The 25,770-nt window shown below is 32.3% G+C and overlaps 1 protein-coding gene across 2 annotated transcripts; it reads right to left on the bottom strand.

Moving 5' to 3' along the window:
• Window positions 1–1,860: 1,860 nt before the first annotated feature.
• On the bottom strand, window positions 1,861–25,470 carry LOC139516080 (high mobility group protein HMGI-C-like). 2 transcript variants are annotated; one of them, XM_071305903.1, is made up of 6 exons: window positions 25,086–25,453; window positions 24,503–24,565; window positions 20,837–20,908; window positions 12,141–12,188; window positions 11,065–11,091; window positions 1,861–4,933 (listed from the first exon to the last, which is right to left on the bottom strand). In XM_071305903.1, the coding sequence occupies exons 1-6, from the start codon at window positions 25,161–25,163 to the stop codon at window positions 4,910–4,912; spliced, it is 312 nt and encodes a 103-aa protein (XP_071162004.1). In that variant the 5' UTR covers window positions 25,164–25,453; the 3' UTR covers window positions 1,861–4,909. The 2 variants fall into 2 exon arrangements, with proteins under 2 accessions (XP_071162004.1, XP_071162015.1); XM_071305914.1 differs by lacking the exon at window positions 12,141–12,188 and having other exon boundaries at window positions 3,838–4,933; window positions 25,086–25,470.
• Window positions 25,471–25,770: the final 300 nt, after the last annotated feature.

Here is a 25,770-nt window from a genome sequence, read left to right as displayed (position 1 = left end):
ATTTTTGGGGAGTGTCCGTTTTTTAAATATGCACATAGAAAAAGGTGAGCGACACAGGCTCTCTAGAGCCTCTAGTTAATGAATAAAACCCTATAACTCGGAAATTTTAAATCTTAAATTTATAAAAATCGAAAGGGAACTTACCCTAATAGATATTAACAATTCACTAAGGTTTCATGAAAACTGAAGATAGCATAATTTAGTTATTACCCGAAAACTGGAAAAGCCCCTTTTTAATGGATAGACAACTTAACTCGGAAATGTTAAATCTAAAATTTATAAAAATCGAAAGGGAGCTTACCTTAATAAAAACTGCTGAAAGCTATTTAGAGTTATTGTCCGAAAACTGGAAAATCCCCCTTTTTTAATGACTAGACCCCTGAACTCGAAATGTTAAAATCTAAAATTTATAAAAAGTGAAAAGGAGCTTACCTTAAATTGGGCTTAATAGATATAAACAATTCACCAAAGTTGAATTAAAACTATTGAAAGCGTTTTTGAGTTATTGTCCGAAAACAGGAAAATCCCCCTTTTTTAATGAACTAGGAAACGTTAAATCTAAGATTTATGAAACAAAAAACAAAATGGAGCTCACGTCAATGGGTATAAACATTTCATTGAAGTTTCATGCAAATTTGTCAAAGCGTTTTTGAGTTATTGTCCACCATGTTGACAACGGACAGATGGACAACGGTACCAGTAAACGAGCGTATAAAAATGGGACTTGGCGGGAATTTGGTTTTGAACAACTCTCAAGATAGAACAAACCTTCCTGAAACACGAACAATCGACTTGCCATGATAATGATCAGGAATAATAAAGGCATTCCACTCGTTACATATCCATGGAGAAATAGAATTTTCATTTTCAAAGTCTGGGTTCTGTAGCAACTCCTGTCCAAGAGTAACTATCAAAGCAAGACACACAATAAACTTCCGTATGTCAGACATACTTATGCTATTCTGCAATAACTCAATAGATCCACAATAATCACTACTTTGACATGTAGGCAATAGGAATAGCTAGTACCAATAAAATGTACAAAGTCAAATGTATCACAGTAACATTGGGATCCCGCTAACATGTTTAACCCCGCCACATCATTTATGTTTGTGCCTGTCCCAAGTTAGGAACCTGTATATTCAGTGGTTGTCGTTTGTTTATGTGTTACATATTTGTTTATCGTTCATTTTTTTACATAAATAAGGCCGTTAGTTTTCTCGTTTGAATTGTTTTACATTGTCTTATCGGGGCCTTTTATAGCTGACTATGCGGTATGGGCTTTGCTCATTGTTGAAGGCCGTACGGTGACCTATAGTTGTTAATGTCTGTGTCATTTTGGTGGATAGTTGTCTCATTGGCAATCATATCACATCTTCTTTTTTTATAGTATACACAATAGATAACCCTTCAACGTATGTAAAAGGCTGAAACATCACCGCATCCTATTAAAGGTTTTAGCGGAATCCCCATACATCCGCGTATTGAAGAACAACGCTACGTAGTAATTTTAACTATTTATAAACTTGATCATGCCAAGAAATATTTAAAAAGAAAATGCTAATAAAGTATATAAGTAAGCCGCAAAATTCTCAAAAAACACAGCATGAAGACAACTACAGTGCGCATCAAGATCTAGACATATTAGTGTAAACATACATCCAACTGTACGAATGTAAAAAAAAATTATACTTTTACCGAATTTTCTCTATAAACGTGATAACAAAACATCTATCTAAAACAAAAAATCCTAACGACGTATTAGTTAAGTTTATTCAAAGGTAAATTTAAACATGGTTTATCTTTTTTCCAAATGATGGAAACACTATATATCACAACTAAGAAAACTGAAGACTGGAAATCTATTAGATTTTTATTATTCGTGAAATGTATAGACAACAAAGATTATAAAACTGATTAATGAAAAAAACATAAAAACATGCCATATACTTTAAGCAATAATAATGGTTTACATGATTAATAATTGATTGGATTATTTCATCCCGGATGATCCAAAAGGGTACCATTTTGAGAAGGTTTTCAGAAATATAATGGCCTTGTGATGCCGACTGCCTAATGGTTTGCAATTCAAGATACGACTTTACCGATCTGTAGTTTTTTGTTTGTTGAAAAATTCTAATTTTGGTCCATAGGTAGTTTTTAATTTAACTAAACTGCTCCTTTTCTGTAACTTAAAATAACACGTGTCAATAATGAGAATATAAACTGCATTCCAGAAAAATAAACAAATAAAACCTGTATATTACTAGTACAGTGTGTAAATAATAACAACAACAAAATGGCAATAAGCCTACACAATAACACATCATACACATACATACAAAAATTAATGCTAAAAACTAATACTAACTAACGTTTCTACTATTCAATGATTGTTGTATTTACATATAAACTTCGCGGAAAAAAAGATATAAAATGGTATGATAAAAAAATGCCAGATTGGAATGACAAACCTGGTAAATCTAATGTAACTTGCATATTTACCCAAAAAATATATAAAAAATTTATTCTTCGTTAAATAATCTTTTTTTGTACTTAGCAATCAGACAACGGAAGAAAGAACTTCTTATTAAATCATGAACATGATAACGACTGGAATAGTACTTCCCCTTACAATTTCCCCCTTAACCCATCTTAAAAAAATGGTACTTCCCCTTACAATTTCCCCCTTAACCCATCTTAAAAAATGGTACTTCCCCTTACAATTTCCACCTTAACCCCTCTTAAATTTCCCACGTAACCCATCTTAAAATGATTCTTCCTCTTAAAATTTCCCACGTAACCCATCTTAAAAAATGTTACTTCCCCTTACAATTTCCCACGTAACCCATCTTAAAATGGTTCTTCAGTCTTACAATTTCCTCCGTAACCCATCTTAAAAAATGGTACTTCCCCTTACAATTTCCCCCTTAACCCATCTTAAAAAATGGTTCTTCCTCTTACAATTTCCCCCGTAACCTATCTTAAAATGGTACTTCCTCTTACAATTTCCCCCTTAACCCATCTTAAAAAATGGTACTTCCCCTTACAATTTCCCCCTTAACCCATCTTGAAAAATGGTACTTTCCCTTACAATTTCCCACGTAACCCATCTTAAAATGATTCTTCCTCTTAAAATTTCCCACGTAACCTATCTTAAAAAATGTTACTTCCCCTTACAATTTCCCACGTAACCCATCTTAAAAAATGGTACTTCCCCTTACACTTTCCTCCGTAACCCATCTTATAATGGTTCTTCCTCTTACAATTTCCCACGTAACCCATCTACAAAAATGGTTCTTCCCCTTACAATTTCCTCCGTAACCCATCTTAAAAAATGGTACTTCCCCTTACAATTTCCTCCGTAACCCATCTTAAAAAATGGTACTTCCCCTTACAATTTCCCCCGTAACCCATCTTAAAATGGTTCTTCCTCTTATAATTTCCCCCGTAACCCATCTTAAAATGGTTCTTCCTCTTACAATTCCCCCCGTAATCAATCTAAAAATGGTTCCTCCCCTTACAATTTCCCCCGTAACCCATCTTAAAATGGTTCTTCCTCTTACAATTTCCCCCGTAACCCATCTTAAAATGGTTCTTCCCGGCCTTACAATTCCCCCCGTAACCCATCTTAAAATGCTTATTCCCAATACAATTTCCTTCGTAACCCATCTTAAAATGGTTTTACCCCATACAATTTCCCCCGTAACCCATCTTAAAATGGTTCTTCCCCATACAAGTCCCCCCGTAACCCATCTTAAAATGGTTCTTTCCCTTACAATTTCCCTCGTAACTCATCTTAAAATGGTTCTTCCCCTTACAATTCCCCACACAGTCTTTTTTCCCGATCATTGATACATATATACGAGAACTGTCTCTTCTGAATGCTTAATGACTACAAGCCTGATGATAAACTCGAAAACACTTTTATTCTGAATATCTAGTCACATAGATACGTATTTGTGATACATTGTTATCACATTTTTATCCATACTTTTATGAAATTAATATTTAATTTGTTTCATTAAAAAAGATCAAATGTTCTTTTTTTTTCTTGTAGATCTCAAGTACAATTTACGAAGAATATTTTTATCAAATTTTAATGATGACTGAGTCTCAATCCATCACTAAAGTAGTATTATTATCATCATAATTTATATTTATCAGAGTAATTTGTTTCATTAAAAAAGATCAAATGTTCTTTTTTTTTCTTGTAGATCTCAAGTACAATTTACGAAGAATATTTTTATCAAATTTTAATGATGACTGAGTCTCAATCCATCACTAAAGTAGTATTATTATCATCATAATTTCTATTTATACTCTGATAATGTTATCATTAATATAAAACAAACTCAATAATGCACAACAAGTAAAAACTGTTAAAAAAATAAACATAGACAATGAATAAACATGTTGGAATATAAAAGCACCAGTTGAAAAATGTTATAATGGCAGTGATTGCACGTCTGAACACAATATTGGTACTTATCGAGCTTATTGCCTCAAATGAAATACAAACGGTGAACAAATGATACAATATGAACATACAGTATGAGGTAATCTTGACAGTAATTACAGTTGTGTAATTTATACAATGCAAAATTGTATTGCTAAATATTAAAAGTAAATCTGTTATTATTATTTTTCAAATTGGACGAGAAAAACAAAACACATTTTTGTAGATATGAAATTAGAATTGAAATATAAACCAGTGTAAAACACTTATTTCTGCTTCCTTCATAAATTCTAATTTGTGAGGTAAAACAGTAAAATTGCAATTTATTTACATATAAAACTCTTGTCTTTGTAAATCATCGGTTTCAGTCTGCAGAAACAAATATCTACACTTGTAATAATGGTCATATACTTCTCCTTTAGTGGAAGTCTTTGCTGTATAAATCAAGGTTTAATTATCAGCTGAGCCATCTTCCTATAACATATATATATATATATATTACATATAATCTTGACTTTGTTCCATATAAATAACTTAAATGCAGAAGAGACAACAAAGTAATAAACTTTTATTTCCTACCTTTAAGTTGCAGAATAATCACTGATTTAACAGATCTTGTCAAATACGACGATTTGTGAATTTTTAACACGGATCTTAAAACTTTCAGAAAACTTAAGCTGCAGTCTACGATAAAAAATGTTCTGTAACGAATACACCTATTTTCAAAGTGTTCAATACAATATCCAACCAGGTGCTCCGCAGGGCGCAGCTTTATACGACCGCAGAGGTCGAACCCTGAACAGTTGGGGCAAGTATGGACAAAACATTCAAGCGTGATACAGCTCTGAATTTGGATTGTGATCAAATTTTTGACATTACATGGTTTTTTTTACACAAAGCAAATGTCAAGATTTTACAAATCAATTAAAGATTTCTTCTTCAAACTTATTTAAATCTAAAATTAAATAGTTGACACAGCATAGGTTTCTGACACAAAATGAATGTGGTCTAATGAACTTAAAAATTTTGTTTTGCCTTTGAGCAATTCACTATGCTGTTGAATATTAATCCTCTCAAAAAATTGTTTGAAGAAATTTTCTTTTTATTTATGAAATCTGAAATGAGAAAAATTTAACCCCCCCCCCCTTTTTTTCACATCCCCGTTTCCCTTTTTCCAAAACTGATATCAATTCAAATTTCTAATGGAGTTTGCAACAATAACTACTCTTTTAAATACATCATAAAATATTAAAATGTAAAATAAAGTGCTTGTTATCACTGAATGGTAAAGATTGGTTGGTAGTAAAAGTGAATATACATTGTTTATTGTATAAAACAATAAAAACCAGATGCTCCGCAGGTCGCAGCTTTATACGACCGCATAGGTTGAACCCTGAACGGTTGGGGCAAGTATGGACACAACATTCAAGCTGGATTCAGCTCTCAATTTTGATTGTGATTAAATAGTTGACACAGCATAGGTTTTGGACACAGAATGAATGTGGTCTAATGAACTTAAAATATTTTTTTTGTCTTTGATCAATCACTATGCTGTTGAATATTAATCCTCTCAAAAAAATGTTTGAAGAAATTTTCTTTTTATTTATGAAATCTGAAATGAGAAAAATTAACCCCCCCCCCCCCCCCCCCCCAACCACCACCATTTTTTTCACATCCCCCTTTCCCTTTTTTCAAAACTGATCTCAATTCAAATTTCTAATGGAGTTTGCAACAATAACTACTCATTTAAATACATCATAAAATATTAAAATGTAACAAAAAGTGCTTGTTATCACTGAATGGTAAAGAGTGTTTTAATTTATCAGTTGGTAGTAAAAGTGAATATACATTGTGCATTGTATAAAACAATGATTTAAGTTGATTCAACTACTATTCTGGACAAAGAAAGATAACTCCAATCAATTGAAAATTTCTTGCTATTGCACAATATTGTGCAATTAGATATTTCTTGCTATTGCGCAATACTGTGCAATTGAAAATATTTGCTATTGCACAATACTGTGCAATTGAAGATTTCTTGCTATTGCACAATACTGTGCAATTGAAGATTTCTTGCTATTGCTGAATACTGTGCAATTGAAAATTTCTTGCTATTGCACAATACTTAATATAATAATTTTGGATCCTGATTTGAACCAACTTGAAAACTGGGCCCATAATCAAAAATCTAAGTACAATCATGATTAAATTCAGCATATCAAAAAAGCCAAAGAATTAAATTTTTATTAAAATCAAACTTAGTTTAATTTTGGACCCTTTGGTATTTAATGTAGACCAATTTGAAAACGGGACTAAAAATTAAGAATCTACATACACAGTTAGATTTGGCATATCAAAGAACCCCAATTATTCAATTTTTGATGAAATCAAACAAAGTTTAATTTTGGACCCTTTGGACCTTAATGTAGACCAATTGGAAAACGGGACCAAAAATTAAGAATCTACATACACAGTTAGATCCGGCATATCAAAGAACCCCAACTATTCAATTTTTGATGAAATCAAACAAAGTTCAATTTTGGACCCTTTGGGCCCCTTATTCCTAAAACCCTGTTGGGACCAAAACTTCCAAAATCAAACCCAACCTTCCTTTTATGGTCATAAACCTTGTGTTTAAATTTCAAAGATTTCTATTTACTTATACTAAAGTAATGGTGCGAAAACCAAGAATAATGCTTACTTGGGCCCCTTTTTGGCCCCTAATTCCTAAACTGTTCAGACCTCAACTCCCAAAATCAATCCCAACCTTCCTTTTGTGGTCATAAACCTTGTGTTCAAATTTTATTGATTTCTAAAGTTATTGTGCGAAAACCAAGAATAATGCTTATATGGGCCCTTTTTTGGCCCCTAATTCCTAAACTGTTTTAACTAAAACTCCCAAAATCAATCCCAACCTTCCTTTTGTGGTCATAAACCTTGTGTCAAAATTACATAGATTTCTATTTACTTAAACTAAAGTTATAGTGCGAAAACCAAAAAAATGCTTATTTGGGCCCTTTTTGGCCCCTAATTCCTAAAATTTTTGGACCAAAACTCCCAAAATCAATCCCAACCTTCCTTTTGTGGTTATAAACCTTGTGTTAAAATTTCATAGATTTCTATTCACTTTTACTAAAGTTAGAGTGCGAAAACTAAAATTATTCGGACGACGACGACGACGCAGGACGACGACGACGACGCCAACGTGATAGCAATATACGACCAAAAAATTAAAATTTTTGCGGTCGTATAAAAATGTATATTTTTCCACAACTGATCCAGCATTCCGGTTTGCGCATTGACACGGAATCTTTCATCTTTCAACACTTTTTACGAAACACAACTGTATTAAAAAATTAAAACCAATCATAATAGATTGGTAATTGACTGAAATATTTGAAAGATGGGATAAGCTTTTCAGGTATTTACAATATATATACAGTTAGCTGAGAAAACGTAGCTCTTAAGGTCCTTTTGGTGATTTTTGATGATTTGCGGACGGCAAAAAAAAAAATCAAAGGACAATAGAGCTACGTTTTCGCAGCTATATATACAGTCTGCAAAAATCATTAGAATTTACAGAAAAACATACATATTGCCTGCGACTTCGTACTAACCACACTTAAACTTATGAAAATTAAATCGTAAATCACAACTTTTAACTACATTAAGGGCGAATTCATGATCCTGAATAGTAATGTATAGTTGTTAAGGTTAGTGACACTGTCACAGTAAGTTGTTATCCATTCGTTTGATGTGTTTGAGCTTATGATTTTACCAAATGCTTATGGACTTTCCGTTTAGAATTTTTCTCGGAGTTCGGTATTTTTGTTATTTAATTTTTTCCAAACGTATACCAATATGAAGATCTAAGTATAAAATAAAAACGTGAAAGAATGAAAATTAAGTAATTTTGTAACTTATCATTGTTTTGCTATAGAGCAGAAACCTACAACTAGCATTCCATATAGATAGTGTTCCTCATTAACGGACCTTTATTTTGAAGTCTCCAAAAGCGTGAAATGTACGCCAATTCATAGGCGGATCTAGGGGGACTGCCCCCACCTTTTGTTGGAATATTTTGTTTGATTATCAAACGGATGAATACGATTAAATAATTATTAGCTCATTACAGGGGAGAGCTTTTTTTCCAACAATGTCCTAAGAAAAAGGACAATTGTACTAGAACACACCCGCAAAATCGCGAGCATGTAGAGCTTGGTTGAAAGTATGTAAACTGTTGAAGACCTATTGGTGACTTTCTACTGTTGTCTGTTCTATGGTCGGGTTGTTGTCTCTTTGACACATTCCCCATTTCCATTCTCAATTTTATTTTATGTTGAAGGGAGAGTTTTTGTACATGATTTCATGTCTGGAGAATTTCAGAAAAGGTATCACAAAATTCATAGGTACTTAGAAACAGTTTAAGCCCTCTCCCTTGCTTCCAAAGTCCGTTATTATTTTTTTCTGTTAAATTCCATTGTTTTCGCGTTTCTGTATACTATAATTACAGTGAATTTGCTATCAAGTATCAAATTCAAGTTTCTTCTCCTAGGCGATCACTGCTTTATTATATAGAGAGTCTATATCAACGCAACTGATGACAATTATTGTCCTGTCCCCGAGTACTCTTGTGAAATTTATGTGCAAGTTTAAATCCTTAAGTCCTGTTTGATAAAGCAGCGAAATCGCGGGCATTTTAAGCTGGTTGAAAGTATGTTAACTATTTTAGGATGAATTTTTGTAAAAGATTTTATGTCTGGAGAATTAAAGAAATTATATCAAAAATCATATAGATACATGGAGACAGGACAATATTTTTAAGCCCTCTCTCTTTTTTCAAAGTCCGTTATTATTTTGTTTTCTGTTATATTCAATTATTTTCGCGCATCATGTTTAAAAAAACATCGAAAAGATATGTTTTTACCTACTCTCAGGAAAAACATGAATGAGTTTTTATCATACGTAACTTTAAAAAAAATGTGGAATCAAACTCGACAATATATCTGTCAAACCGTGAAATTCGGTCAAAATACATTCGTCTTACGAGAACAACGCGTTATACGAGAAGCACAACACGGCTGATCTGTAATAAGATAATCAATTCAAAATAACATTTTAAACATAGTGTATTTCCATGAATTCTTTATTCAGGCTTGAGTACTAACTGAGATAACAGTTATCGTTTTAAAATAGTTTCACTTGAACTTAAAATAGGTGAATATTGTATTTAAATCTATATAAATAGTGTCTGTGGCTTCCCCATTTCCGGTTATCAATTGTTCAATTTAAATCAACTATTTGGAATGAAAAAGACATGTATAGTACTTCGTGTCCTAGATTGATTATAATCTTCACTTAAATGTTGTTTTTATCCTCAAAAAATGTTTAAATAATCCCTGGGAAAGTGCGTTTAAATAAAAACATATGATTTGTAACAAGCTGATTTGTTCAAGAATTTCAATGATTTCGCTATGTATTTGTGCTATTGGAAACAACACTATTGTGTCTTTTTAAGAAGGTGAATATTAAAGTGGTCAAAAGGTCAACAAGATAGAAGTGTCTGAAATAGAAAAATGACATGTAATTCAATAACATAGAAAACAAAAAAAAGGAAAAGTTCGACTGTTACAAGTGTTCATTTTAGTCGAATCATTTTTTTTTATTTTATTATTATTTACAATATTTATATAGCGCATTATCTAATTAAAATTACCCTAAGCGCTTAACATAAAACAATCAATGCAGTTAAAAAAAAAGTGTTAAACATTAAAACAATCAATGCAATAAGAATGAAATAAAATTTTGAAACACATATAAAAAAAACCAAAAGGAACAGAAAAGTTAAAAAAAATAAATAATCATATTTTTTAATATGAATTGAAGAGTGTAACTTAAAAGACTGGTGAAAATCTGTAAATAAATTAATTGAAGAATCGCTTTATTGAGGGAAAGTTGACCTTAGATGATTTTGGTTATTTTGTTAATAACCTTTTTTTGGTATTTGTACTCTTCAAATGTTTTATATGTCCAAACTTTTAGTCTCCAGCATACCTCATGAAGGTTAAATTCCAGCATACCGCATGAAGTTAATTCCAGTATATCTCATTCATGAAGGTTAATTCAAGTATATCTTATGAAATTTTAATTCCAGCATACCTCATTAAGGTAAAATTCCTGATGAAGATTAAATTCCAGCACATATTCATGAAGGTTAAATTCCAGCATACCTCATAAAGGTTAAATTACAGCATATCTCATTAAGGTTAAATTCAAGCATTCCTCATGAAGGTTAAATTCAAGCATACCTCATGAAGACCAATTTCCAACATACCTAATGAAGGTTAAATAACAGCATACCTCACGAAGGCTAAATTCCAGCCTACCTCATGAAGGCTATATTCAAGCATACCTCTTGAATGTTTAATTCAACCAAACTCAATGAAGATTAAAATTTCTAGCTTACTACATGGAGGTTAAATTTTAGAAAAAAGTGTCTTGAGTTCATAAATAAATCAAATAGGGGTATGAATTGAATGTCGTTGTTGAATTCGTTAAATTTGAAACACGTTGTAGTTAAAATGCTATACTTATACTGTACTTACTTCTTTTGTTGGACTGCTTGAATCTTTCTACAAAAATACAGACAATTGTTTATGAACAAGAATACAAAAAAAAAGTATAAGAACAACCGTAATGTACTAGTATCACCGGATTTCTCTTATTGCTGTTTAGTGTTTCAATTTTCTTTTATTTAAACAATCTCACTGTTGCAACCAGTGACTTGCAACTGATAAAGAATATTTAAGGAAAATATTGTAAATCCTTCTGAAAATATTGGTCCAACCGATCAAAGGTTAAATGATCAAAACAGAAAGTTCAGATTATGATAGCTTGGTCTTGAAAATAAACCTTCCAGTCACTATGTCAGGCAAATACAAGTAAAAGATAAATAAAACACTTGACTCTTGAGTAAGACACACATGAGTGTCCAAGAAGATATGTTCGCTCGCATTGGCATCAATGCATAGTAAGTACCAGTAAAATAAAATATCATAATACGATGGTTTCAGTACCAGTAACATATTCAACTATGATATTCATTCTGACATCAGCCACATTGGTGAGAATCTAATAATAATCTATTCTGCATCGGCATATTTTTCTTCAGGCGAGAACAGTTTTAAACCAGGTTTAATCCACCATTGTCTACATTTGAAAATGCCTGTACCAAGTCAGGAATATGACAGTTCTTGTCAATTCGTTTTTGATGTTTTTTGTCATTTGAATTTGCCATGTGATTATGGACTTTCCGATTGGATTTTCCTCTGAGTTCAGTATTTTTGTGATTTTCTTTTTAGTTGTCTATACCAATTTTACTTTAACTAGCAAATATTACAAATATTCCAGTTTGACAAATTAGATAAAACCAAATGCCTTATCCGAAAAATGTATGTTACCACCATTAACATCTTTGAAAAGACATCTTGTAGCTTTCGACCGCCAAAGCCTTTCTTCAGCAAGATACTGTATGTGGAAATTAACTGCGGATGGGTGCTTTATTCCAGTAGGAGTGTGAAGAAAATACGATTCAATTTGCTGGGGAAACATTTTTACAATGCATTGCATAGATAATAAGAGCTCTGCAACGCTCCATACATACAAACAGTAATGGACCTACCTTTGGACGGCCTCTTTTCCCATAGCCTTTTGATGGTGTTGCTGCTTTCTGTTAAAGGAAATGAAGGAATAAGTTACTTTTTTACATCCCCCCCCCCCCCCCCCCGCGTATATGAAGCAAATAAAAAAAACATAAGGCCTGGTTGCATTAACTTCGCAAGTGAAAACTTCTTCTTCTTCTATATGCTTTATAACACAGCTTATGAAGTTCAAGATTGGTACTATACAAGGAGATGTGTATTCGCTTTATACAGTTGAACATAGAACTAATGAGTATTTTTTTGTAACAAAACAAGACAGTTAATTTTAAAAATACAACATCAAAGATGACGAAACTGTGTTACAGACTCTATAGCCTATTGAATACCTTGACAAATCAGCTGATGCAGGTACAACAAAGTAGGTCAATGTATAATTTCCTAATTAGATTTGATCACAAGACTTCCGACAACGTCATTACCAGGTTAATTTTAAACCACAAATGACGTAAAATTCAAGTGGCCAGACCCTTCTGTTTTTATCAGATTATTTCAGCCACAATCATTTAATTAGACCACTTTGTTTATCGGATGTTTACATGTTTAAGTGGACGAATTGTAACAAAAACCAGGTGCTTTGTTAAAAGAAAATTGTCCATGTACTTATTTTAATGCAAACACTAAACAGGTATGTAAACAAAACTGCCCGTCTGCTGTAGTACATATTGTGTTACCAGATTTAACTATTATTTTTTTGTTTAGATTTACGTCTCGCAGATATATTATTAACATTCTTTTCTAACACTCAAACAGAAAAGAAAATTCAAAAATATGGATTGATGACAATGTTCGATGAAGGGCACTAGCTGTTCTAAGGAAAAACATTGAATGGAAATCAAGCGAAAGTCTGAATAAAAAATAAATATCGAATTTCTGCCATCTGAAGGTAAATAAGAGTGCACACGCTGACATGTCTCACCTGTTTTACTTACCATTGAATTTATGTTGAAATTCTTTGAGGTAAAAATTTTACTACAAGCATCACATAAACTTAGCATTTTTAAAGATCCATGTTACTGAGGTCAATGTAACATGAATCTTGCCAGACAGACATGTACACTTTACAATTCTTCCATTCACCAAATATAGTTAAATTATTATTATGGCAATTGAAATACAGACAAAATCACAAAAACTAAAGATTGACTAATAAACCATATAAATGGGGTCAAGGTCAGATGATACCTGTCAGACAGACAAGACACATTGCAATCATTTCATACACCAAATATAGTTCACCTACTGCTAAAATCATTCAATGACAGACCAAAACACAAAATCTTCAGACTGACCAATTAATCATGAATCATATAAATGAGGTCAAGGTTATGTGATACCTGCTAGACTGACATATTCACCTTACAATCACTCCATACATCAAATATAGTTGCTCTTTTGCTATAAATAATTCAAAATGATCAAGAAATTAAAATTTGGTGGCGGACGAAAGTATTAAACATGCACTAAATCTACCAAATATCTTCGTGCAGCCTAACACTGTAGTGTTCAATATAAATTTCCACTTATTTAAATTTTCAATATAATGCTTGACAAAGCTCAAATGTAATTGAATTATTATTGAACTACAAAGTGGATATCTTTCCTGTGAAAATTGACCAACGTGTGGAGAACAAAACTGGTTAACCAGAACTTACATTTTTCAAACGTACATGTATGTATGCCTTTTGATCAGGAAAGGTGTTTTAGTGTACTAACTAACTTCCGTGTACTCGTCAGTTACTAGTTGAGACATAATTAGACATTATAAAGTTATGTAGAACAGGCAAAGAAACAGAGGAATTATTTAAGATATTTCATTTCAATTGGATCTTAAATTATTCTAAAGTAAACACAACAAAAATCTCTTTTGTTTAGGATTTGTAAATCAAATTATAAATATGTAGAATTGTATGTAGACATTCGAGTATCAAACACTTTTGTTGTTTTATTATGTTACGTGCAAGGGGGTAATTTTTTTTATAATCGAGTATGGGGCTGTATAAACCTCTAGATTATAATACCTTTAATATTCACCAGAACGGTTCATTAACAGACTCCCTCCCCTTTTTTTCCTTCATCAAACAGTCTGTCAAGTCTTAAACCACAAACTATACAGTGGTATTATATCGTCACATAGACTCATACGAATATTAATGACGAAAATACGCCGTTCGTTCATGATTCTAACCACATTTTGGGTTTGTTTTTTAACCACAAAAATGTAGAGAATTACAGCTTTGATTTTGTATTTAAACATATACAAGTTCATATTTCTCGCATGAGCAACTCAAACATTCACTAAGACGTCTTTATATAGATTTTTTTGCTGAACTAAATGTCCGAGGAAATTGTATTTTATATCCTATGTTTTAATTAAAAAATTGTTCGACACACATTCCAGCTTTATAAATAGTATGGAAAAAATGCAATGATAATGTAAATGCAAATCTCATGATCAACTGCCATGCCAAGTGTAAATCTAGCTCACAGCGATTCAAATGTTAAAGTTAGAACACATTCGTGAATAATCTGAATCTGAAAACATAACCACACAAGATTCCAATGTATAAAATTTGGTTCATTGTTAGTGGAAAGTAAAATCACAAAAATACTGAACTCCGAGGAAAATTCAAAACTTAAAATTCCTAGTGAAATGGCAAAATCAAAAGCTCAAACACATCAAACGAATGGACTACTGTCATATTCCTGATTTGGTACATGTATTTTCTTATGTAGAAAATGGTGCATTAAACTTGGTTTTATAGCTAGCTAACCTCTCACTTGTACTGATGACAGTCGCATAAAATTCCATTATATTGACAACAATATGTGAACAAAACAAACAGACATAATAGGTAAAAATGTCAAAAATAGGGGTATATCAGTCAACATTGTGCTATTATCTTTATCACTATATAAGCTAACAAATACATAAACAAACATTTACCATAGCACAATTACACAATGACGGGATGAACGGAGCCATATTATTTGGTCTTTCCCTGTTTTAAGAGCTTTAGCAACGATGTCAAATTAATGGTATTTATTTCTGAGAAGTCAATCTTAATCATTCTGTTTTGATTTAAAGAAAACATACAATGATTTCATGGCGATAATCAAAGATTACTGCTTTGTACGATGTACTGTAGTTGTATATTTATAGGGGTGAAATATCATCGCCAAATGAAACAAAATATACCAAAGAGGTAAATTGTACAAAAGTAAATATCTTCAGTTATTCAAAATATTGTGATTTTTTTTGTAAGTATATTTTTCAGAAGTTCAAAACATGAAATATGTAGACAATAAAGAAATTAAAATACTACTTTGTTTAAATTGTTTTACAGCAAGCAATTGTGTTCTACAGCAAGCGAATATAATTATTGATATAATGGTTTTTTTTTAATTCTTATAAGCTGGTCAACTCTAGAATATTACTCTGGTGAATATTATAGAACAGGGAGGTCCAATCACAAGGGACAACTTTTTCTGCCACAATTGTCGGCTTCAAAACAAGACTCATTCACAGGCCGTTAATTCGACAATAGTTAAAACCAATAGAATTTTCAGCAAAGATATGTAAACAGCCTTTTGGATAAGAATTTGACTAGGTAAACCATACCAGCTGTCGATTTCCTAGTTTGAATGCAGCTGAACCGTACTGCACTCATTAACAATGCAATAAAACTAAAAAAATTGAAATTTGAAATTTGGGCAGATGTTGTCAGTAAAAATAGGCTACGAGGTCAACAAAAACAAACTTGCGAACTGTTATTTTACACCAGTTGTCAAAACTGCTTTTTTGTAAATATTCAAATCTGAGTTCGACTGCATTTCATGTCTTTTAAGTTATAAATGAATAAATTAATAAAATTAGGTGTGACTATACCCTCAAGTAATAAGACAGAAACCCCAGAATTCAATAAAAGGATACCATCCATGGCTGTACAAAGGATGAATATAACCATTTAAAACAAAGGTGATGTATATCCCCGCTAATAACAACGTCCGATCCGTTAACAAACAAAATAACTCTGTCCTATCTGTAAATCAACAAAATAACAAAATGCTGTACGTAGACCAACAAAATAACAACTATCTATAAACCAACAAAATAACAACAACATAACAACTATCTGTAACCAACAACATAACAACTATCTGTAACCAACAAAATAACGTCATATCCGTAAAGAGTTCTATCCGTAAACCACTATACTAACAAAGTCCTATCCGTAGATCAACAAAATAACAACGACTTATCCCTAAACCAACAAAATGACGTCCTATCCTTAGTCTTACGCCAAAAAAAAAACCCGTCCTATACGTAAAACAAAAAATAAAATGCCCTACCCACAAACCAACAAAATAACAACGCCCTATCCGTAAACCAACAAAATTACAACATCCTATACGTAAAACAAAAAAACAACAAAGTCATATACGTGCCATAAAAAAGAAATGCAAAATGAAAGAAATGTGTAGTGTTATATAAAATATGAACATTTATTCGTTGATTCTTTAATGTCAGACATAACATGTCAACACTAAAAATGAAAGTACATTTTTGTTAATCTACTTTTAGAAAATGTTATTTACTTATATGCTATGAAATTATGGCAACTAGTTTTTACATGAATAAATACTAGGAGAAATCATGTCTGCATAGTGAGTTGAAACTATGGAGAAAACATTGGTATAACCCCGAAATACACTTCATCAAATGGATAGGTGGCATTCGGCTGTTGTCTGCTCTATAGTTGGGTTGTTGTCTCTTTGACACATTCCCAATTTCCATTCTCAATTTTATTGTTTTATTGTTTAATGTTAATCAAGTGGTGTCCTGTTTCTTTGTTTCAGATGGTTTGCAGAAAAATCAGCTTTGTAGTTGAAAGAGAAGGGCAATTGTTTTAAACATTCAAACACTATAAAGACGGTGGCTAGATATTCAGTTTGAGTTGGATTTTTAAGAACATTGATTGAAATGCTGCATGCACATATACATTATAAATATCAAACAACTTTTAAAAAACATTTCTAATAAATACAAGGAAATATAATTGACATGGACAATAATGACATTGACGGTACCAATTTTTCTGCACCAGGTGTGCATTGTTGGCAATAAATGTCCCATCAGTGATATATAACGTGCAAATGTAATTCAATAGTAAATTGTATGTAAAATTATAAAGACGTTTTCAATATGTACCATCAACATCCGGATCAACAAAATAATTTAAAATCATTTGCGATCATAAATCTGAAACTCTGAATCAATGAATTCATTTCAGAAATTTTCAAACATCATGGAATGTACCAATGCTTCTTTACCGAATTATTGTTTCGTTAAATAAAACGACAAATTTCTAACAACCAGAAGTTTTTGTTTGATTATTGAATTTTAAGATATCTTTTCGTTTTTGCTTATAAAAAACGAACGTTATAAAAAAAAACAATGATATAATAGCTAGCTGACACACACAATTTACTTTTACGAAGGACGGGAGACATGTGTAAAAGCGAAGCAAGTAAGTAATTGCATACAGATTTGCATGTTCATGCAATATAATCATAATATATCAACAGCTCGAGAGAAAAAAAAAGATGAATTACTATTAAAAAGCCGGAAATACACAGACATGTGGTATATCTACCAACAAACTAGGACGCATTCCCCAAATGACAAAAACACTATGTGGTGTAAAATATTATATACAAAACAAATAGTCAAGTAGAAATAACTTTTCCCAGACACCAATATAAAGTAACTTGGTGTTTTATTTGGTCTCTATCATAATAATTATTGATAGGCTGATCGGTACTGCAAAAACCTTCATCCACTTAAGGGGGCTCGCGGCTCTAAATGATTTTTTTTTATTTAATATAGGATTTCTCTATATTTTTCTATAAATGAACTTTATCTTATACTAAATAGAAAAATGAAATAAAAAAATTGGGTCACCGTTCATTTACGCTCACAATCTGCCTTCGAAAGAAGCATACATTTTTGTTAATGTCCTTTTTTTCTGTTGAACTAATAGGAGAAATAGCGGTTATATCGAAATAAAAAAAGAACTAAATTACAGAAATCGCTAAAATTTTACAATTATTTAGTTTATGTACAGCTTATTCGAAAACAACAATAAAAAATATAGGTCACCGATGAGTTAAAAAAGATATTTCAATTTTAATGCCAAAAAATGGCATTTTTGCACCAAAGGGAGATAATTTGGAGCTTTTTCAATGATAACTACATTTTAAAAGTCCGCTGGGGCCAACACGATTTAATTTTTTGGAATGATTTTTGTACCATATGATAAAGTAACAGCTACTTAAGGTAATCAATAAAATTTGTAATAAAAAATTAATGTTTAATTTTTTCTGAAAATCTTATACCCGCGAGCCTCCTTAACTGTTAAACACATAAAAATGAAAAAAAAGAATTCTCCATCAGATATTATCTCAAAATTATAAAAAAAAAACTTTTCCCAATATTCATAAATTCCATGAAGGCTTGACGAAGAAAATTAATGTTTTTGAAACCTTTAACCACGTACTGAACCAATATAGTCTGTCAAAGCCATCGACGCCGCGCAGTCGACGCCCGAATGAAGGATCACTATAAATATATATGTCTCACTTCTAATTCCCAATAATACAACCAAATGACGCGGATAAGTTGCAATTTCAAAACGTACGCTTGAAGATTTCGAAAATATATAGACAACAGCTAGATGATTTATATTTATTCGCCAGAGACTGTAAAAGTCATATTTTTATCATACAATGTCTAAAAGAATAATGCTACCAAATTTGAATAAAACTCGTCAAGATATACCTGACAAGATGTCAAAAATGAACAAACCAAACCAATCAAAACGCTGTAGTCCCCCTCCCATTTATCTATATTCTATATATAGTAACATAAAGAGATGTAGTAGGATTTGCAATGGGACAACTATCCACCAGAGACCAAGGGACGTAAATGCCATATTACTACTCGTCACTGCACGGTATTCAACAATGAGCAAAACTCATACCGTTCAGTTAACTAGAAAAGGCATCGGCATGAGAAATTGTGATCTGTCCAAAAGAAAACACCAACAGCCTGATTTATGATGAAAATAATAAAACGAAAAACAATTATAGCAGACATCAACCAACATAAACCGCTTGATTGCAATTTCAAAGTAGACAACATATTAATGAGTGTGTTTCAAATCAGCAAGAGAACATTTTTACATTTTGTAAAAAAATTTACCAACTTGGTAAATATTGGAACTTAAATATAATACAACAAACTGTAAACAAACAGAATGACACGTTGATGTTAAATTGTCAAAAAGTAACAACGCAATAAAGTTCTTATAGACTAAATATAATTTGACAATTATACATAAATGTTTTAATACAACAAACAATTTAACTATGTTTTTAAATAAACTGGCGAATTATATAGCTTATTCTTATGTGGATTAAAAATAGAAGGTGAAATTAACATTGAAAACAACATAAATACTTGAAAACGTTTTATACCATTTACTTTAAACGTATTTTGTATTCCACAACATAAACAAGAGGCACACTTGTATCGCTCACTTAATTTAAAACAAGAATGTGTCCAAAGTACACGGATGCCCCACTTGCAGTATCATTTTCCATGTTCAATGGACCGTGAAATGGGGGTAAACATTCTAATTTGGATTTAAAATTAGAAAGATCATATCATAGAAAACATGTGTACTAAGTTTCAAGTTGATTGGACTTCAACTTCATCAAAAACTACCTTGACCAAAACCTTTAACCTGAAACTCACACTATCATTTTCTAAGTTTAGTGCACCGTGAAATTTGCGTCAAAAGTCTAATTAGGCTTTAAAATTAGAAAGATCATATCATAAGAAACATGTGATCTTAGTTTCAAGTTGATTGGATTTCAACTTCATCAAAAACTGTAACCTGAAGCGGGACATACGGACAAACGGGCGAACAGACGGACGAACGAACGGAAGGAAGGAAGGACGAACGAACGGACACACAGACCAGAAAACATAATGCCCCTCTACTATTGTAGGTTGGGCATAAAAATCTCTAGTATACTAATGAGAATTTTCATATCGAAAAATTATAGTCACTGTTTGTTTTGCTGATCGTTTTACCAGTAATTTACGAAAATTTGTTAAAAATTTACTATTCTGGACAATAACTCCTTCAGGGATCAATTGACTATTTTGGGAATGTTAACTTATTTGTAGATCTTACTTTGATGAACACTATTGCTGTTTACTATTTATAACAATATTCAAGATAATAACCAAAAACTGACGACGGACGCCTAGTGATGAGAAAAGCTTACTTGGCCCATTTGGCAAGGTGAGCTAAAAATTGTAAAAAAGGTTTATTCTAGACCAATAAGTACAAAACAGGTCTACAAATTGTATAAAATTTTCAGGATAGCTAGCCTACATCTTGTCGTGGTGAAACTCTTCCAATTAACACTTTTGGGTCAGCCTCTAAATATATAATTAACCGATTACAACCGACAACTGATAAGATTAAAGATAAGATGGATAAATCCTATGCCTATGCGACATTTAAATTCATAATCGGCTCAGACGATTTTATGCATATAAGATCCCAGTTTATGTCGACATTACCTTTTTAGTCGTTTTCTTGAAGCTCCCCTTGGGTCGTCCACGCGGTCTCGTCGGTCCTTTTGGAACGTCTGTCTATAAAGGAAAGAAAAACAGGCATTGGTTATTAAGTAAGTTGTTTTCATCTTCCGCCGTGCCTAATAATAACCTTGTCTTATACCCTTATCACTTCCGCCGTTTGCCGATTAATACTTTATCTTATATCCTAAGCATGCCCCGCCGTTTGCGAATATTAACCTTATCTTATACCCATGGCATCTTCCGACGTTTGCCGATTAATTATTAAATCTTATACCTTTAGCATCTTCCGCCGTTTGCGGAATATTAACCTTATCTTATATCCTTGGCATCTTCCACCGTTTGCTGAATAATAACAGTATCTTGTACCCATGGCATCTTCCACCGTTTGCTGAATAATAACCTATCGTATTACCATAGCATCTTTCGCCGTTTGACAATTATTAACCGTATCTTAAACCCTTAGCACATTCCGCCGTTAATACTTCATATTTCCTTGGGTTGCGTTCAATATCGTTGCGGCTAGTTAGTGCTACGTAGATTTATGACTATTGAACGAGTAATTACCCTAGCTGCTATCAATATCTATGTAGCAGATAGGCTAGCTGCGAGTTCAATAGACATAAATCTACGTAGCCCTAAGTAGCCGCTACGATATTGAATGCAACCCTACTATTTGACGATTAATAATCGTATCTTATACCCATGTCATATTCGGCCGTTTTTCGATTACTTATCGTTTCTTATACCCTTGGTATCTTCCGCTGTTTGCCGATTAATAATCGTATATTTTACCCTTGACATCTTCCGCCGTTGGTCGAATAAATTTATCTTATACCCTTGGCATCGTTCGCCGATTTGCAAATAATAACCCATCGTATACCCTTAGCATCATTCGTTGTTTGACGATTAATAACCGTATCTTTTACCATTGACATCTTCCTCCGTTTGGCGAATGATAACAGTCTCTTATACCAATAGCATCATTCGTCGAATGTCGAATAATAACCGTATCTTTTAACCTTAGCATCGTCCACCGTTTGGCGAATAATATTCGTATATTATACCCCATAGCATCATTCGTCGTTTGCCGAGTAATAAGTATAGATTATTACATGGCATTTTTCATATCAGACCCTTTATCGGCCCAAGGTTATGATATCAGCCCAAGAGCCGCAGGCTCGAGGGCTAATATCATGAACGAGGGCCGATAAAGGGTCTGATATGAAAAATGACATGTAATTATCTTTTTATCATATACTTCAGCAGAAGAAATACAGACAAGAACTATTAAAATTTTATTTTGTTTGTCTTTGCGCTTTCAGATAATATTTACAGCCGACAACCAAAACAAATCTTATCTTTAATTTTTTTTATTGATATAACAAGCATTTTTTTTATCTTGTCACAACAACTAGCATGTTCTTCAATAACATTGTTACCTCATTTATGTCTTTCAAAACATTTTTAACTTAATTTATTACATTGGTTGCAATGAATTACATTGATTTCCCAGTTAGATAAAAAAACCGATAATTTCACATGTGAAATAAACGTGGTTATTTCACTCTCTGACGTCATACAACAATAGGCGTTGTCAAGACGTCGATAACGTCGGATCAAAACAAATTGTCAATGCGTAGGAAAAAGATATAGTTCCTTACATTTTCTACATTAATTTCATAAAAAAAGGCCATTTGCCAATGTAATAAAAAGAATAACTAATCGCCGTATTTGAATATCAAAAATAGGACAACTTGTGACCGAACGCCGCTATGGATTAAACTCGTGCTGCGCACTCGTTTAATCCATGCGTCGTTCGGTCACGCGTTGTCTTATTTTTGATATTCAAATACGGCGATTAGTTATACTATAATTATTTTTGCTCCTCAACCATTTTGTGAAAAGTCTTATCACTTGCCGTTTTCCGCGTTCTGTTGTCGTTTCAAACAAATTTCCGGAAATGCACGAAGTTGCATGTGATAAACGTCACGGAAATTAACGGAAAGGCATATGATAACATTCCGGAAGCAGTCAATAAAGGTACCTTTATCAGCCCGCTATGGAGTTTCTTAGGAATCTGATCAATAAACCTATTATTCCTTTCATAGCCTTTTGATATTTTCAAATGTTATTGAGCTGTAAAATTTTAGTAATATTTTATACAAGTATATGATAACATATATTATACCCCATAGCATCATTCGCCGTTGGACGATTAATAACCGTATGTTTTACCCTTATCATCGTCCTACGTTTGGCGAAAAATAACCGTATATAATCATGATAATATCCCATAGCATATTCGTCGTTTGCCGAATAATAACGTATCTTATATCCATAGCAGCATTCGCTTTTTGACGATTAATAACCTATATTTTACCCTGAGTATCTTCCACTGTTTGCCGATGTATAACCGTATCGTATACCTTTGTCACTTTCCACCATTTGGCGAATATAAACGTATCTTATATCCTAAGCATCTTCTGACATGCAAAATAATAATCGTATCCCAGATTATTACCACCAGTTACCAAATACATTGTAATAGCGGCAACTCAAACTTTTAGCATATCTTTACCGATAATAGCGGCAACTCAAACTTTTAGCACATATTTACCGATAATAGCGGCAACTCAAACTTTTAGCATATGTTTACCGATACCAGTTACCCAATAATAGCGGCAACTCAAACTTTAAGCACATGTTTACCGATAATAGCGGCAACTCAAACTTTTAGCATATGTTTACCGATACCAGTTACCCAATAATAGCGGCAACTCAAACTTTTAGCACATGTTTACCGATAATAGCGGCAACTCAAACTTTTAGCATATGTTTACCGATACCAGTTACCCAATAATAGCGGCGACTCAAACTTTAGCATATGTTTACCTTTAGGGTTAAGGTTTATACCGACATAATCGTGTCTTGAACCTTTAGGGTTAAGGTTTACCGATATTATCGTGTCTTGAACCTTTAAGGTTAAGGTTTGCCGATATAATCGTGTCGTGAACCTTTAAGGTTTATGTTAACCGATATAATCGTGTCTTGAACCTTTAAGGTTAAGGTTTGCCGATATAATCGTGTCGTGAACCTTTAAGGTTTATGTTAACCGATATAATCGTGTCTTAAACCTTTAAGGTTAAGGTTTAACGATATAATCGTGTCTTGAACCTTTAGGGTTAAGGTTTACTGATATAATCGTGTCTTGAACCTTTAAGGTTAAGGTTTACCGATATAATCGTGTCTTGAACCTTTAAGTTTTAGGTTTACCGATATAATCGTATCTTGAACCTTCAGGGTTTAGGTTTACTGAATTAGATTTGTTTTTGCTAGATATAATTTCGTTCAGTGTTTCTGTCAGTCATTCATTAAATTACTAGCAGTTTAGCTGATAAGTACTATTTCTTACAAAGTTGTGTAAAGTTCAGATGGAGAAGAAACTACATGTATTCACATACATGCACACCATATACCAATAAGCATGATAAGTTCATACATCTATAATGGTTTATACAATGCCACTTATAAACATTCGAGGACAGAAGACATGCAGATTTTCAAAAGAGCTAATTGACAGAAATTGCATATGTGCAGCCTTTTAATCGTTAATGCACAGGTGGTGCAAACAGATCAATTAATAACTACCTTTGTAGTCTTGATGCTTCCCTTTGGACGACCACGTGGTCTCTTTTCTTTGGGTTCCTCTGGCTAGATAAACAAAGATAAGGTCGAATTAATGAATCAAATCAAAGATTAATTTATATGGCTTTTAACACATTTCAATTACCATGAGGTCAAGTTTGGGACAAATGCTTTCACTGTGTCGAAATGTTCTTTTATTTTGATAATTTTTTTTTTAGTTTATATTTATATTTATTTTACCTAATTTGTCATTAGTTATCTGTCATGCAAAAATGTTTTACATAAATTACATATAATTTTCAACTAGACAAGTTAGAGTAATGTGAATAATGCCTTTAGCCTTTTTGTTGAATGAAGGAAGAATATTTACTATGCATTCAACATTGAAATGGAGATCGATATCATTGATTACAAGTGTTTAATTTACTCTTTTATAGTTTGATATAAATGATACAAATATATTTTTAATTATTCTCTTGTAAAATTTTGGGAAAATTGAAATTAAAAATGATAAATTAAAATAACTTTAAAATATTATTTCAGATCGATGAAATAGTATTATCATACTAAACAAAAATATACCAACCTCGTCGGACTTTGGTTTTTTAGGACGTCCGCGTCCCCTCTTTTCTGCAACTGCTGTCTCTTCTTCTTTATCCGACATGACTGTTGTAAACTGTTTCACTGTTTGTCACGCGGACAATAAACAAAATAATTTGTAAACAACCACTATGATGAAGTCTGGCGATGAATGCATAAAAATCCTATGCAATATTTATATTTGCATTTAAGAATACTCCGAAAGTCTTTTGTTCTGAAGATTAGAGCATCCGTCGATAAATCGATTGTATTTTCTGTACTAATTTTGTGAATGAAAAACTATGAATGAAAGCGATCAGCTGGGAAAATTGACCCAGTTTATAACATTCGGAACATTTGTCCCATATGACAATATCTTAAGATAGAGGTTAAACATCGACAACTTCCGGAAGGACGTTTAACGCCAAGTCCACCCAAATCCCACACACATTCCAAATTACAATACTGGGAGACCAGGTAGACATTTTTATAGGTTAAATTTCAGTCGCAAAAACCGTGATTTTTATTACATTTATAAACTGTTATTAGATCAACTGACTGCTTTTAACAATGTAGGCCACTGATTAACCTGCACTTAACAAAAAGGTAAAAAAGTTGATAAAAATCAAAATGTATAGAATTAGAGGTGTACTCTTGTTTGCGTTGAAAAAAATATTCATTTGAAGAGTACT

Source organism: Mytilus edulis, chromosome 1 (assembly GCF_963676685.1).
Source record: "Mytilus edulis chromosome 1, xbMytEdul2.2, whole genome shotgun sequence".
Classification (NCBI taxonomy): Eukaryota; Metazoa; Mollusca; class Bivalvia; order Mytilida; family Mytilidae; genus Mytilus; species Mytilus edulis.
This window is presented reverse-complemented; position numbering and strand designations above follow the sequence as displayed.

Coding starts and splice junctions, on each gene's coding strand:
- LOC139516080 (XM_071305903.1), bottom strand. CDS start 25,163: ATGTCGGATAAAGAAGAAGAGACAGCAGTTGCAGAAAAGAGGGGACGC. Junction 24,566..25,085: donor AAAAACCAAAGTCCGACGAG/GTTGGTATATTT, acceptor TTGTTTATCTAG/CCAGAGGAACCCAAAGAAAA. Junction 20,909..24,502: donor GAAGCATCAAGACTACAAAG/GTAGTTATTAAT, acceptor TTTCCTTTATAG/ACAGACGTTCCAAAAGGACC.